We start from the raw sequence: 17,458 nt of genomic DNA on the forward strand, positions 1-17,458 counted from the left end.
ATTTTTACGGATCCACTAATAGATGGATCGGATCCGCAAAACGCATCCGGACGTCTGAATGAAGCCTTACAGGGGCGTGATCAATGACTGTGGTGATCACCCCATATAGACTCCCTGATCACCCCCCTGTCATTGATTACCCCCCTGTCATTGATTACCCCCCTGTAAAGCTCCATTCAGACGTCCGCATGATTTTTACGGATCCACTGATAGATGGATCGGATCCGCAAAACGCATCCGGACGTCTGAATGAAGCCTTACAGGGGCATGATCAATGACTGTGGTTATCACCCCATATAGACTCCCTGATCACCCCCCTGTCATTGATCACCCCCCTGTCATTGATCACCCCCCTGTCATTGATCACCCCTCTGTAAGGCTCCATTCAGAAATTTTTTTGGCCCAAGTTAGCGGAATTATTATTATTTTTTTCTTACAAAGTCTCATATTCCACTAACTTGTGTCAAAAAATAAAATCTCACATGAACTCACCATACCCCTCACGGAATCCAAATGAGTAAAATTTTTTAGACATTTATATTCCAGACTTCTTCTCACGCTTTAGGGCCCCTAGAATGCCAGGGCAGTATAAATACCCCACATGTGACCCCATTTCGGAAAGAAGACACCCCCAGGTATTCCGTGAGGGGCATATTGAGTCCATGAAAGATTGAAATTTTTGTCCCAAGTTAGCGGAACGGGAGACTTTGTGAGAAAAAAATTAAAAATATCAATTTCCGCTAACTTGTGCCAAAAAAAAAAAATTTATATGAACTCGCCATGCCCCTCATTGAATACCTTGGGGTGTCTTCTTTCCAAAATGGGGTCACATGTGGGGTATTTATACTGCCCTGGCATTCTAGGGGCCCCAAAGCGTGAGAAGAAGTCTGGTATCCAAATGTCTAAAAATGCCCTCCTAAAAGGAATTTGGGCACCTTTGCGCATCTAGGCTGCAAAAAAGTGTCACACATCTGGTATCGCCGTACTCAGGAGAAGTTGGGGAATGTGTTTTGGGGTGTCATTTTACATATACCCATGCTGGGTGAGAGAAATATCTTGGTCAAATGCCAACTTTGTATAAAAAAATGGGAAAAGTTGTCTTTTGCCAAGATATTTCTTTCACCCAGCAAGGGTATATGTAAAATGACACCCCAAAACACATTCCCCAACTTCTCCTGAATACGGCGATACCACATGTGTGACACTTTTTTGCAGCCTAGGTGGGCAAAGGGGCCCATATTCCAAAGAGCACCTTTAGGATTTCACAGGTCATTTACCTACTTACCACACATTAGGGCCCCTGGAAAATGCCAGGGCAGTATAACTACCCCACAAGTGACCCCATTTTGGAAAGAAGACACCCCAAGGTATTCCGTGAGGGGCATGGCGAGTTCCTAGAATTTTTTATTTTTTGTCACAAGTTAGTGGAAAATGCTGATTTTTTTTTTTTTTTTTTTCATACAAAGTCTCATATTCCACTAACTTGTGACAAAAAATAAAAACTTCCATGAACTCACTATGCCCATCAGCGAATACCTGGGGGTCTCTTCTTTCCAAAATGGGGTCACTTGTGGGGTAGTTATACTGCCCTGGCATTCTAGGGGCCCAAATGTGTGGTAAGGAGTTTGAAATCAAATTCTGTAAAAAATGACCTGTGAAATCCGAAAGGTGCTCTTTGGAATATGGGCCCCTTTGCCCACCTAGGCTGCAAAAAAGTGTCACACATCTGGTATCCCCGTACTCAGGAGAAGGTGGGGAATGTGTTTTGGGGTGTCATTTTACATATACCCCTGCTGGGTGAGAGAAATATCTTGGCAAAAGACAACTTTTCCCATTTTTTTATACAAAGTTGGCATTTGACCAAGATATTTATCTCACCCAGCATGGGTATATGTAAAATGACACCCCAAAACACATTCCTCAACTTCTCCTGAATACAGAGATACCAGATGTGTGACACTTTTTTGCAGCCTAGGTGGGCAAAGGGGCCCATATTCCAAAGAGCACCTTTCGGATTTAACAGGTCATTTTTTACAGAATTTGATTTCAAACTCCTTACCACACATTCGGGCCCCTAGAATGCCAGGGCAGTATAACTACCCCACAAGTGACCCCATTTTGGAAAGAAGAGACCCCAAGGTATTCGCTGATGGCATAGTGAGTTCATGGAAGTTTTTATTTTTTGTCACAAGTTAGTGGAATATGAGACTTTGTATGAAAAAAAATCAAAAAAAAAATCATCATTTTCCACTAACTTGTGACAAAAAATAAAAAATTCTAGGAACTTGCCATGCCCCTCACGGAATACCTTGGGGTGTCTTCTTTCCAAAATGGGGTCACTTGTGGGGTAGTTATACTGCCCTGGCATTCTAGGGGCCCAAATGTGTGGTAAGGAGTTTGAAATCAAATTCTGTAAAAAATGACCTGTGAAATCCGAAAGGTGCTCTTTGGAATATGGGCCCCTTTGCCCACCTAGGCTGCAAAAAAGTGTCACACATCTGGTATTGCCGTACTCAGGAGAAGGTGGGGAATGTGTTTTGGGGTGTCATTTTACATATACCCATGCTGGGTGAGAGAAATATCTTGGCAAAAGACAACTTTTCCCATTTTTTTATACAAAGTTGGCATTTGACCAAGATATTTATCTCACCCAGCATGGGTATATGTAAAATGACACCCCAAAACACATTCCTCAACTTCTCCTGAATACAGAGATACCAGATGTGTGACACTTTTTTGCAGCCTAGGTGGGCAAACGGGCCCATATTCCAAAGAGCACCTTTCGGATTTCACAGGTCATTTTTTACAGAATTTGATTTCAAACTCCTTACCACACATTTGGGCCCCTAGAATGCCAGGGCAGTATAACTACCCCACAAGTGACCCCATTTTGGAAAGAAGAGACCCCAAGGTATTTCGTGATGGGCATAGTGAGTTCATAGAAGTTTTTATTTTTTGTCACAAGTTAGTGGAATATGAGACTTTGTAAGAAAAAAAAAAAAAAAAAAAATCATCATTTTCCGCTAACTTGTGACAAAAAATAAAAAGTTCTATGAACTCACTATGCCCATCAGCGAATACCTTAGGGTGTGTACTTTCCGAAATGGGGTCATTTGTGGGGTGTTTGTACTGTCTGGCCATTGTAGAACCTCAGGAAACATGACAGATGCTCAGAAAGTCAGAGCTGCTTCAAAAAGCGGAAATTCACATTTTTGTACCATAGTTTGTAAACGCTATAACTTTTACCCAAACCATTTTTTTTTTACCCAAACATTTTTTTTTTATCAAAGACATGTAGAACTATAAATTTAGAGCAAAATTTCTATATGGATCTCGTTTTTTTTTGCAAAATTTTACAACTGAAAGTGAAAAATGTCATTTTTTTGCAAAAAAATCGTTAAATTTCGATTAATAACAAAAAAAGTAAAAATGTCAGCAGCAATGAAATACCACCAAATGAAAGCTCTATTAGTGAGAAGAAAAGGAGGTAAAATTCATTTGGGTGGTAAGTTGCATGACCGAGCAATAAACGGTGAAAGTAGTGTAGTGCCGATTTGTAAAAAAGGGCCTGGTCTTTAGGGGGGTATAAACCTGTGGTCCTTAAGTGGTTAAAAAGTCGCAAGCTGTGTGTTTGTTATTTTTTAAATGTGACTTTTTAAACAAAAAGTTGCAAGTGCCTCTTTTCGTGCTGCCCTCAACACTTTTCCAAAAGGGGACATGGCAAGGGTCGGAAAGAGGCATGGGCAACAGCTGAGACAAATGTATCTTGATTTACACCAGATTTCCCACATTTTTGTCACCATTTTATTTTTAGACAAAAAAGCCATGGCTAGATACTACATATTGGTCAAAAAGGAATTATAAAATGTCCGAAGATAATCTGTTACCAAAAAGCAAAACAGCTGCCTCCAGTTGAATGTGGGATGACTGGTTTATTTGTATCTACTGATGCAAATTCTGCAACAGCTGAAAGCAGCGTTCTGCCTTAGGCTACTTTCACACTCGCGTTTTGGGCGGATCCGTCATGGATGTGCAAAAATTGATCCGTTACAATAATACAGCTGCATGCATCCATCATGAACGGATCCGTTTGTATTATCTGTAACATTGCCAAGACAGATCTGTCATTAACTCTATTGAAAGTCAATGGGAGACGGATCTGTTTTCTATTGTGCCAGATTGTGTCAGAGAAAACTGATACGTCCCCATTGACTTACATTGTGTGCCAGGACGGATCTGTTTGGCTCAGTTTCGTCAGACGGACACCAAAACGCTGCAAGCAGTGTTTTGGTGTCCGCCTCCAGAGCGGAATGGAGACTGATTGGAGGCAAACTGATGTATTCTGAGCGGATCCTTTTCCATTCAGAATGTATTAGGGCAAAACTGATCTGTTTTGGACCGCGTGTGAGAGCCCTGAACGGATCTCAGAAACGGAAAGCCAAAACGCCAGTGTGAAAGTAGCTTTAAAGAACATAAAATAAGAAAAAGCTCTATAAGCACGAAATCCACTGAGGCCAGGACTGGTAATACACTGCGTGCAGAATTATTAGGCAAATGAGTATTTTGACCACATCATCCTCTTTATGCATGTTGTCTTACTCCAAGCTGTATAGGCTCGAAAGCCTACTACCAATTAAGCATATTAGGTGATGTGCATCTCTGTAATGAGAAGGGGTGTGGTCTAATGACATCAACACCCTATATTAGGTGTGCATAATTATTAGGCAACTTCTTTTCCTTTGGCAAAATGGGTCAAAAGAAGGACTTGACAGGCTCTAAAATAGTGAGATATCTTGCAGAGGGATGCAGCACTCTTAAAATTGCAAAGCTTCTCAAGCGTGATCATCGAACAATCAAGCGTTTCATTCAAAATAGTCAACAGGGTCGCAAGAAGCGTGTGGAAAAACCAAGGCGCAAAATAACTGCCCATGAACTGAGAAAAGTCAAGCGTGCAGCTGCCAAGATGCCACTTGCCACCAGTTTGGCCATATTTCAGAGCTGCAACATCACTGGAGTGCCCAAAAGCACAAGGTGTGCAATACTCAGAGACATGGCCAAGGTAAGAAAGGCTGAAAGACGACCACCACTGAACAAGACACACATTCTGAAACGTCAAGACTGGGCCAAGAAATATCTCAAGACTGATTTTTCTAAGGTTTTATGGACTGATGAAATGAGAGTGAGTCTTGATGGGCCAGATGGATGGGCCCGTGGCTGGATTGGTAAAGGGCAGAGAGCTCCAGTCCGACTCAGATGCCAGCAAGGTGGAGGTGGAGTACTGGTTTGGGCTGGTATCATCAAAGATGAGCTTGTGGGGCCTTTTCGGGTTGAGGATGGAGTCAAGCTCAACTCCCAGTCCTACTGCCAGTTTCTGGAAGACACCTTTTTCAAGCAGTGGTACAGGAAGAAGTCTGCATCCTTCAAGAAAAACATGATTTTCATGCAGGACAATGCTCCATCACACGCGTCCAAGTACTCCACAGCGTGGCTGGCAAGAAAGGGTATAAAAGAAGAAAATCTAATGACATGGCCTCCTTGTTCACCTGATCTGAACCCCATTGAGAACCTGTGGTCCATCATCAAATGTGAGATTTACAAGGAGGGAAAACAGTACACCTCTCTGAATAGTGTCTGGGAGGCTGTGGTTGCTGCTGCACGCAATGTTGATGGTGAACAGATCAAAACAGTGACAGAATTCATGGATGGCAGGCTTTTGAGTGTCCTTGCAAAGAAAGGTGGCTATATTGGTCACTGATTTGTTTTTGTTTTGTTTTTGAATGTCAGAAATGTATATTTGTGAATGTTGAGATGTTATATTGGTTTCACTGGTAAAAATAAATAATTGAAATGGGTATATATTTGTTTTTTTGTTAAGTTGCCTAATAATTATGCACAGTAATAGTCACCTGCACACACAGATATCCCCCTAAAATAGCTAAAACTAAAAACAAACTAAAAACTACTTCCAAAAATATTCAGCTTTGATATTAATGAGTTTTTTGGGTTCATTGAGAACATGGTTGTTGTTCAATAAAATTAATCCTCAAAAATACAACTTGCCTAAAAATTCTGCACTCCCTGTATTTTAGTTAAATTCATTTAAAGGAGACATCACATAAGGCTACGCTTTATTTATTGGGCTTTTATTTTCAACTTCATTTATTGAAAAAAAAGCTAAATCATGTCATATTACTGAGTGGTTGCTGGGACCTCCCGTGATCCTGAGACAGGGGGTCCCCTGAGTTGTTTGCTATATAGAGCGGTAGTGCGCTTGTCAGTCCACCACTCCATTCGCTTCTTTGGGGTTGACATAGACAGTCCCATAGAATTTATTGGAGCAGTGGACCAACATACTTAATACCTCTACATTCAGAAAGGGTATTCGGAGACTCCTGAGGATCAACATGGGCCTCAGCGTTCGTGCACCCCAAAATCTGATATTTCTTACCTATTCCGTGAACCTCTTTAACTCATTATGGACGCAGCCTAGCTTGGTACTTCTAGAAGTGGCAATTTTTTGATAGCTTTCTATTGCATTTTTTGGAGGTGGAATAAAGAACATGTAAATAGCACATGCAAATAAATGTGTTTATTGCTGAAAGAGGTGATCTTCTGATTTTTTTAACTTAAACATGTGATTATCTGATCCCTCATATAATACACCAGAATATTCCAGTGCATTATTTCTGTTATAGTAATTTCAGTTAATCAGCATTGACTGCAGCATCTGAGGAGTTAAACTGCTAGTATCAAAGTTAACTCTAATCCCAGCAGTGATCACAGTATATAATACAGCTGGCATCTGCAAATGATGGTAGTTGCACAGCTCCTGAGCCTGCACCACCACAGTGCCATGCATGTACGGTACGGGAAGGATGTTTTGCAGAAACCAATAGGAATGAATAGTAAAGGTGGTCATACGCCTTAGATATTCTTTCTGCCCACCCCATACACTACATGTCCAACTTGGCTGTGTATGTTCTCAGGGAGGGGGAATATGTTGGCGCTATATTAAAGGTTGCTGGCATTTATGTTGGAAACCCGCCAATTCCCTGCCGGACCTATTATAGTGAAGGGAGATCCAGCAATGGATCTGACCATGTCGGATATGTGAGATCCGGCAGTCTGCACCTCTGATGGAATAGACTACCGAAGTTACTGAACGCAGATGTGAACCTACCCTTAACTGTAGAAAACCAAGTGTCAGGTAGCTGTTGCTATGTCTAATAAGATCATGTTCTACATCAAAAGGGGCATAGATGAGATGAGAACATAGTTCTACCACTACATATTTCACTAGTCAGACCATACATAGAGTATTGTGTACAATTCTGGATGCCTGTCCACAAGAAAGACATAAGGAAGCTTGAGTGGGTTCAAAGATGAGCAGCTAAAGTCTTTCATGGGTGTACTGTAGTACCCAAAAAGACTATCAATATTAGGTTTAGTTTAGAAAAAAAGACAGTTGAGGGGAGATCTAATAACTATGTTTAAGTATATAAAAGGTCAGTACAGACGTCTCCCATGATCTATTTATACTCGGGACTGTAATGGTAACAATTCTACATCTAGAATAAAGAAGGTTTTTACACTAACATAGAAATGGGTTCTCTATGGAGCTCTCTGCCTGAGGAGGTGGTGATGGTGAACTCACTACAAGAATTCAAAAGTGGCCTGGATGTATTTCTGGAGAGCGAGTTTTCCACACGGGTGCAATGCGTGACGTGAACGCATTGCATCCGCACTGAATCCGGACCCATTCATTTCTATGGGGCTGTGCACACGAGCCGTGATTTTCACATGTTCTATATTCTGCGTTTTTCACGCAACGCAGGCCCCATAGAAGTGAAAGGGGCTGCGTGAAAATCACAAGCATCCGCAAGCAAGTGCGCATGCGGTGCGATTTTCACGCACGGTTGCTAGGAGACGATCGGGATGGGGACCCGATCATTATTATTTTCCCTTGTAACATGGTTATAAGGGAAAATAACAGCATTCTTAATACAGAATGCATAGTACAATAGGGCTGGAGGGGTTAAAAAAAATAAAAAATAATATAACTCACCTTAATCCACTTGATCGCGCAGCCCGGCTTCTCTTCTGTTTTCTTCTTTGCTGTGCACAGGAAAAGGACCTTTGATGACGTCACTGCACTCATCACATGGTCCGTCACATGATCCATCACCATGGTAAAAGATCATGTGATGGACCATGTGATGAGCACAGTGACATCATCAAAGGTCCTATTCCTCAAAGAAGAAGACCGAAGAGAAGCCGGGCTGCGCGATCAAGTGGATTAAGGTGAGTTAAATTATTATTATTATTTTTTAACCCCTCCAGCCCTATTGTACTATGCATTCTGTATTAAGAATGCTATTATTTCCCCTTATAACCATGTTATAAGGGAAAATAATAAAATCTACACAACAATTAGCCCAAACCCGAACTTCTGTGAAGAAGTCCGGGTTCGGGTACCAAACATGCCGATTTTTCTCACGCGCGTGCAAAACGCATTACAATGTTTTGCACCCGCACGGAAAAAACGCAAACATGTAATGCAATCGCAGTGAAAACTGACTTGTTTTAGTGTCAAAATCGCACCATTTTCCCTGAACGCATCCGGCCCCAATCCACAACACCTATGTGAAAGGGGCCTAACAGTTCTAATTATTAGATTTCTGAAGAAGGTTTGTTGATCAAGGGAGTTATTCTGATTGCCAGATTTGCAGTAGGTAGAAGCCAATTTTTCCACAAGATGAGGAAAATTGGCTTGTACCTCATTAGGGTTTATTGTCTTCTTCTGTATCAGCTTTGCAGTATAATAGACTGAAAGGGATGGACGTATGTTTTTTCTCAGCCTTACAAAGTACAATACTATGTAACTTCACATTGAAACAAGCACAAGGAATAAAGACACTTGTGTAAATATTTGATAACATGCGCATAAAGATTTTGTTTTAATTGGTAGTTAGTATTTCCACACTTGACCCCAAAACCAAATGTTCACACGCCTTTTGTAAGTAATAACACCGTAAACTGCTTTAGTAAAAGATAGAAAACAAGTGACAACCGCATGCAGGTTGGTGTTACCTTTAACCGCGGAGATTGTGTCAGCTGCCTGGATGTGAATTTTGTTAGCGCAGAGGAGTGTGATACAGTGGACTGACAGGATGAAGGTGGAGATACATGGTCAGCATGAAAAGGAAGACTAGAAGACATGTGGGGAGGAGAATGTGCAGGAAGCCTTTGCTTTCCAGAAGAAATGGAGTCGTTCTTAAATATTTAGAAAAGAATAAATTGCAAAATCAAGTCATAGAAGTATCCCATCTATTTCTGTAAATACGTTTCGTTCAGCATCATAGTCCTCATATTTAGTCATTCAGGGAGTCTGCTACAGAACAACCCTAACAACATACAGTTGTGGAGTCAGAAAGAGAAAACTGTCAAAAACGTGGTGAATAAAAACAATCATGCATTAGGATAAAATATAAAACATGTAACACATGGAAGCAGCTCATGTGGGTTGTGCTACGAAGCAATTCAAGTGGAAGACCACAAACTGTGTAAGATGCACATTTACACCAGTATGACTGAATAGCTATTAGATAACCAGTAGCTCATCTGATATTGACTTGTACGGTCACCTTTCTCCCGAACAAAGTATATTACAAAAATTTTACATTATGGTTCTTTTGATTCATTTACATTCAAGGGTCTCAGACTAGATATACCGTAGATACTTTTTGTAACTGGTGACACTACTCAGTAAGCTCACATCTGTTGAAACATTTGCATAAAAATTATGGCATTACAAAATCAATGTTTTAATTTATGTCTAAGGCTACTTTCACACTTGCGGCAGTGATCCGGCAAGCAGTTCCGTCGCCGGAACTGCCTGCTGGATCCAGCAATCTGCATGAAAACGGACAGTATTTGTAGATGGATCCGGATGCGGATCCGTCTTACAAATGCATTGCAAGAACGTATCCGTCTCTCCGGATGTCATCCGGAGAAACGGATTCGTTATATATTTTTTTCGGATCCGGCATTGTGGTATTTTTAATGCCGGATCCGGCACTAATACATTTCAATGTAAATTAATGCCGGATCAGGCATTCCGGCAACCAACGCCGTTCAGTGACTGAACTGAAGACATCCTGATGCATCCTGAGCGGATTTTACTCCATTCAGAATGCATGGGGATAAAACTGATCAGTTCTTTTCCGGTATTAAGCCCCTATGACGGAACTCAGTGCCGGAAAAGAAAAACACTAGTGTGAAAGTACCCTAAAGATGTGACTTGCGCAGTTGAATATATCACAGGGTTTACTATAGCTGTTTTTGCCTGCAGACTAGACTGAAATAATATAACAAGACACTGATAAGCAAATGCACAAGACAACATGCAGTAGCTTGATCTTAGCAACTGAATACCTCTGCATTGATACTGGGCGAACATTCTTCAAGATATACTATAGGTTGCACTACGTTTTCTACTGGTTGTTGTAAGGTTTTACTTTCACCATCTTCCTCGATGTAGAGTCTTGGATGTTGTTCTGTTTGAGGTTCACACCTAGAAAACCCTGACTCCTGACATTCCAGCTGAACTCCTTGAATGATGGACATTAGTTCTTGACAAATCTCTTCTTCCTGTTCATCGGCAGGAGTTGGGCTAACTGATGATGATGGCCCTGGTGCACACTTTGAGAGATTCAGTTCATTTCCAGGAGTCTCAGGTATATTAATATAATCTGAACAATTTTCTGTGGCTTCTTTGATACTTATTTGTCCTTTTAACTGGGTCTGGTCCAAGTATGTTCTCTGTTGTTCAGTCAGACTGCTATCAATATTAGCTGCAGGCATAGAAGGGATCTCAAGCTGCTGAATTATAGGAGAGGAAAGTGTTGTGTCAGGAATTGGTGAAGGTATGGTTAGATGATGACAACCTGAAAGGGTCTTTGGTGATGTAATAGGAACAAAATGACCATCCTTAATTCGGGAAGCTATATCTCTTGAGAACAACTGTTCAGGCTGTAACACAGTTAATGGCAAGGAGGTAGGCTTCTCTAGAATAGGAAGAACGTGGTCAGGAAAAGGTGGAGGAGTTGGTATAGGTGTGGTTGGTGGTGAAAAGCCAACAGTCAATGACAACCATTCACTGGTGACAGTTTCTAAGTGCCCCTTACTACAGTCTGTACAGGATGAGTCTGCTCTGGGAGTAAGGGGTGGAGTATGGATTCTCTTAGATGAAGGTAACTTTAGAAATAAAAGATAGGTTAAGAATCAAAGAAAACAAAATAAAACAAATACCGTAGCAAAACGATAACAGAAAATAAGTAATTGAAAGGATGTTAAAGGTGACAAAGTAGCTGTGCAGGTGCACATGCCAAAAACTATAGCACATGAAACTAAATGAGTGAGGGGTAGCTAGCGGAAAAGTGTAATGGTATCTGCTGAGAGACCAGGTTCTAAATGTCAAACGTAGAGAGAAGCCTGAGTCATCCCATTCAAAGCAGTAGTGTGAGTCTCATAAGTAAGCTATGGGTTTCTTCTTCACAAATACTAAACTGCAGAACTTGTCAGAGGAATATATGTCACTTTAATTGAGCAAACAGACAATCATTGTAGAACATGAGCAATTATAGCTACTTATTTAGCAAGAACAATGCACAATGTGTTCATTTAATAACGCACACATTTTAAATATCATGCCCTCGTGTATGAATCCATTATATATAGCAGATTTGTAAAGTTATTGTGTTCTTTTCAATCTACAGGATTGTTATCCTCACAGCAGATGTCCTTGTAGCAACTGTAGAAAGTGAACCCCCGAAGGTCCCCCACATTGAGAACTAAACATTTTTAATATACGTACCCTTTACATTGTGCTGTGCTTCCTGCTGCACCTGTGTTTAGATTCAGAAGCGATGCTGTTACGTCACTGAGACCAAAAGGTCACAGTGGGAAGCAGTGATTGGCCACTGTGGTCATGTGATGTCATTAGGAGCAGCATGTTATCATGTGTGAATCTAAACACAGGAGCAGTGGGGAGTGACGTAATAAGGTTTATATTGCAATATGAAGAGCTTTGCTTATTCTCAGAAAACTCATTAAAGAATGGAAAGTATGGGTTAGTATACCTTTGGGAATGCTATAACAATTCACGTAGGGTCAGACTGGCCCACCAGAGTACCAGAGCATCCTTCAATGGGCCCAAGCTCTGATACCGTAATGGGCCCTAAAGATCCAGAAGAAAAATAATAATATTTGGCTGCCTCTAGATCAGGGGTGCACAACCTGCGGCCCAGGGGCCACATGCAGCCCATGATACCATTCTGTTCGGCCCCCAACCATCTAGTGACAGACATGTATGTCTATGTTTTGTGGCTGCTCACATGTATTTTTCATTTATTCTGCCATTTGATTTGATTCCTGGAACTGTAACCAGACATTAATGTTATATACCGTGGGTTCAATATGCCATAAATACAGTATTTCAGTTGTTAATACCGCTTTAAATTTTATTTTCAGCCCTTGACATTGGTTCATTCTGACAATGTGGCCCCCAACCAGAAAACCTTGTGCACCCCTGCTCTAGAGCCAATCACTTGTCACTACTCATTTGATTGGGATTGCGATTGAGAATAATTTCCTCTGGTGGGCCCAAGGAACCCCAGCCCAATACTGATTATTCACTAGTTGACATGGTGTCTCATTAATAAATACAGCACTAACAGCATGCTCTAGATAATACATATATTTCTGTATCCCATTTAAAGGTATTGTCCATCAGCAAAAAATACTGTTTACTGTTTATGAAAAAAATTCATCTTAATAGTAAACTTTATCAAATGTGCTGTGTCAATGACATGTAGGAAGGGGGCCTCTGCCTAGTTCAGATCAATCACTACGCCAGTCCTCTTTTTTTATCTCTGCTGTGAAAGAGAAGAAAGCTATCGTAACGTAGTAACAGCTTGTAAGGCTGAAAAAAGATATCCCTCCAGTTTAGCCTGTTATCCTGCAAAAGTGATCCAGAGGAATGTAAAAAACTCATGAGGTAGAAGACAAATTTCTTCATCTTATGAAAAAAAAAATTAAACTCAAATCTGGCAATTAGATTAACTCCCTGGATCAACAACTCATCTCCAGAAATCTAGTAACTATGGTCCTCATTTATCTTGATAGGACCTGCGCCTCATCGTAAATTAAATGCATCCTCCGGCTGCCCGTGTGCCTGACCAAAATCGACTCCAGTTTATAGTTGACATAGATTTCAGTCATCATTTATGTCACTTTCTGGTGTAAATGATGATAAATGTGCTAAGGCCAATGGACCTGCCCATGCACCGCCAGTTTCTGGTGTAAATGATGATAAATGTTACGGGACAAATAGCCCCACCATCGCCACACCAGATATTGTGTAAATGAGGATACCCCCATACTTTGGGACTCTTAACCCCAACATATGACTCTCACCTACAGTGGAATCCTTCAAAAGAAACCTGAAAACCCACCTCTTCAGACAAGCCTACAACCAGTAACCCTGCTGCTGCTATACTGCCATGACCAACTTCACCTGCACCTACTGTGTCCTTCTCCTATACTATGTAGATTGTAAGCCCTCACGGGCAGGGCCCTCTCTCCTTCCCAGTCTGTAACTCGTCTTGTTCATGCTTAGTGCAATTGTCTGTATTATGTACAGTACAGACCAAAAGTTTGGACACACCTTCTCATTCAAAGAGTTTTCTTTATTTTCATGACTATGAAGGCATCAAAACTATGAATTAACACATGTGGAATTACACTCACCTAAATAATTATTAGGAACACCATACTAATACGGTGTTGGACCACCTTTTGCCTTCTGAACTGCCTTAATTCTACGTGGCATTGATTCAACAAGGTGCTGATAGCATTCTTTAGAAATGTTGGCCCATATTGATAGGATAGCATCTTGCAGTTGATGGAGATTTGAGGGATGCACATCCAGGGCACGAAGCTCCCGTTCCACCACATCCCAAAGATGCTCTATTGGGTTGAGATCTGGTGACTGTGGGGGCCATTTTAGTACAGTGAACTCATTGTCATGTTCAAGAAACCAATTTGAAATGATTCGAGCTTTGTGACATGGTGCATTATCCTGCTGGAAGTAGCCATCAGAGGATGGATACATGTTCTCATTCTGTTTACGTCAAATTCGGACTTGAATGTCTCAACAGAAATCGAGACTCATCAGACCAGGCAACATTTTTCCAGTCTTCAACAGTCCAATTTTGGTGAGCTTGTGCAAATTGTAGCCTCTTTTTCCTATTTGTAGTGGAGATGAGTGGTACCCGGTGGGGTCTTCTGCTGTTGTAGCCCATCCGCCTCAAGGTTGTGCGTGTTGTGGCTTCACAAATGCTTTGCTGCATACCTCGGTTGTAACGAGTGGTTATTTCAGTCAACGTTGCTATTCTATCAGCTTGAATCAGTCGGCCCATTCTCCTCTGACCTCTAGCATCCACAAGGCATTTTTGCCCACAGGACTGCCGCATACTGGATGCTTTTCCCTTTTCACATCATTCTTTGTAAACCCTAGAAATGGTTGTGCGTGAAAATCCCAGTAACTGAGCAGATTGTGAAATACTCAGATCGGCCCGTCTGGCACCAACAACCATGCCACGCTCAAAATTGCTTAAATCACCTTTCTTTCCCATTCTGACATTCAGTTTGGAGTTCAGGAGATTGTCTTGACCAGGACCACCCCCCTAAATGCATTGAAGCAACTGCCATGTGATTGGTTGACTAGATAATTGCATTAATAAGAAATAGAACAGGTGTTCCTAATAATTCTTTAGGTGAGTGTATATACATAACAAACAAGTGTGAAACAACTGAAAATATGTCATATTCTAGGTTCTTCAAAGTAGCCACCTTTTGCTTTGATTACTTCTTTGCACACTCTTGGCATTCTCTTGATGAGCTTCAACAGGTAGTCCCCTGAAATGGTCTTCCAACAGTCTTGAAGGAGTTCCCAGAGATGCTTAGCACTTGTTGGCCCTTTTGCCTTCACTCTGCGGTCCAGCTCACCCCAAACCATCTCGATTGGGTTCAGGTCCGGTGACTGTGGAGGCCAGGTCATCTGGCGCAGCACCCCATCACTCTCCTTCATGGTCAAATAGCCCTTACTTTCAAAGTTTTCCCAATTTTTCGGCTGACTGACTGACCTTCATTTCTTAAAGTAATGATGGCCACTCGTTTTTCTTTAATTAGCTGCTTTTTTCTTGCCATAATACAAATTCTAACAGTCTATTCAGTAGGACTATCAGCTGTGTATCCACCTGACTTCTCCTCAACGCAACTGATGGTCCCAACCCCATTTATAAGGCAAGAAATCCCACTTATTAAACCTGACAGGGCACACCTGTGAAGTGAAAACCATTTCAGGGGACTACCTCTTGAAGCTCATCAAGAGAATGCCAAACTGCTGACAGCACTAGGTGTGGGTTTGGTGGAGCTATATAAACATATCTTTTGTGGAGCAAGTGCACTGGAGGTGGATCTTCACTGTGAAGTGTTTTCTTTATTATCTCCTCTCTGCTCTGAGTGACAGCTGTACCACCCAACCAGGACACCACTACAGCGGTCACTCAGAGCAGAACGGAGAATCAATGCAGAAAGCGCTTCACAGTGCAGTGCCACCTCCAGTGCACTTGGCAGAATGTGGTAGAGTAAAAGGTCATATTCAGCCCTTATTACGGGAGATGCAGCCGTCACACGGGTTGTGTTTCCCGGGCACGGTCATGTGTATGAGCCCTTATTCAGTGGGTCAGTCCAATTACTGCAATACTAAATATATATATAGTTTTAATGTTATACTAAAATAAAAATTTGTGAGGGGGCCTAATTTTGGCAAGCATTTATTGGTACCATTTTAGGGTATTTACACTTTTTGCTCACTTTTTATTAAATTTTTTGGGAGGACAAGGTGAACTAAAAATAGTTCAATCAGTCAAAAGTATTTTTTTCTATTATGGTATTTACAGTGCTGGAAAAATATATTTTTCTAAAAACATTTTTTTGCTTTAATTTTTAAACTCCTCAGGAGATTTTGACATGCAATCTTCTAAATGCTTACACCACTAACTCCACTAGTATACTATGGGATTTTTACTGGCTGTATATCAAGCCCTGCTGCAGGTATGGCTTAAGAGACAGCTTACTATGATAGTCCTTGGTACATTCACAAGACCCCAGAGTGTCATCGCAAACCAATCGGAGCCACAGATTTCACCACAGGGGCTCCGATTAGAGGATAGAGGGAGGCTGTCTAATTGCTCAGATTCCTAGCTCTTATTGACCATGGAACCTGGGAGATGAAATGACCAGGAATCAGAGTTATGTCTGAACCGGACCACTAGGGTTGGGTGTCAGCTGTATTAAATAGCTGACACCTGCCGCTTATGGATCGGGCTCAATTTGTAAGCCTGCTCTGTGCATCCCTCCCTCCCTACATATTTTAACTGATGTGCAATTTATGAGTTGTCTGCCACATTAATTCCTACTTCTCCTCTGTTAGAATTTATCTAATACATCCTACAGTTCCCAGAGTAAGAGTCTCATCAAACTGCACTTCATCTGATCATTGTCCTATCTAAGGGCAGCAATTAACAGATCAGTGACAAAGAACTTCTTTTCCCTGAGTCTCAATCTATCATATGTGATGCAGCACCAAAGAAATACACTGGAGATACTGCATGCAGCACACAGAGAGAGAAGAGGTATAGTTTATAATTTTAAGTCCGCAACTAGTCATTGTAAGGACTCATCTAGTATATGACTTAAAGTGGTTGTACAGGCCATACATATTGATTACCTATCCTCAGGATGGGACTTCATGTCAGCACTGCTTCCCGTTTATTACACTGCCTGTCATCTCGGGAAGTTCTGGGGGTGCAGTGTAATGACAAGTACTCGCTCCATTCACTTAAATGGAGCAAGTATTTGTAATTACACTAATTACACTACCCCACCGCTCCAGAGGAGATGACGCATAATGTAATAAACAGGAAGCAGCGCTTGCATGCAGCGCCTCCTCCACTTTAAACAGCTAATCAGCGGGGGTGCAGGGTGTCTGACCCTGACCGATCAGATATTCATGACCTATCCTGATGATGGGTCATCAATATATATAGCCTGCATAACCCTTTTAATGCCTGCTCCTTTATATAAGGAAGACATTATAGCTTCAGCAGCTGTCTTTGTTTGGGGAGGATAAATACAGTGTAACATGGAAGGTGGAGTTTGGTGCAAAGAGGTTTAGGCTGCTTTCACTCAGCCAGTGTTTGATCAGTGATAGTCTTTAGTGATTGTGAGCCAAAACCAGGTGCAGGTCAAAAACACAGAACCATAGGAAATCCTTCCACTATACATTATCTCTGTGTAGCCTCCGCTTCTGGCTTTGGCTCACAATCACTGA

At 41.4% G+C, this 17,458-nt stretch overlaps 1 protein-coding gene and 1 long non-coding RNA gene across 8 annotated transcripts in view; both read right to left on the reverse strand.

The window, feature by feature from the left end:
- Positions 1-17,458, reverse strand: part of LOC120990160 — a 954,651-nt gene that overhangs the window by 720,332 nt on the left and 216,861 nt on the right. The window lies entirely within an intron of this gene.
- Positions 1-17,458, reverse strand: part of SORBS2 (sorbin and SH3 domain containing 2) — a 247,820-nt gene that overhangs the window by 20,435 nt on the left and 209,927 nt on the right. For 5 of the 7 annotated variants that reach the window (XM_040418736.1, XM_040418737.1, XM_040418734.1 and 2 more), the window contains 2 exons: positions 10,435-11,256; positions 9,091-9,273 (listed from right to left, as the gene is read on the reverse strand). The exons of 1 other annotated variant lie outside the window; for it this stretch is intronic. In XM_040418736.1, the coding sequence (XP_040274670.1) occupies positions 9,091-9,273; positions 10,435-11,256 (1,005 nt within the window). Of the gene's footprint in view, positions 1-9,090; positions 9,274-9,356; positions 9,405-10,434; positions 11,257-17,458 lie in introns of those variants that run through there. One more of the 7 variants, XM_040418735.1, reaches the window with a different exon arrangement.

This window comes from Bufo bufo, chromosome 2, assembly GCF_905171765.1.
Source record: "Bufo bufo chromosome 2, aBufBuf1.1, whole genome shotgun sequence".
Classification (NCBI taxonomy): Eukaryota; Metazoa; Chordata; class Amphibia; order Anura; family Bufonidae; genus Bufo; species Bufo bufo.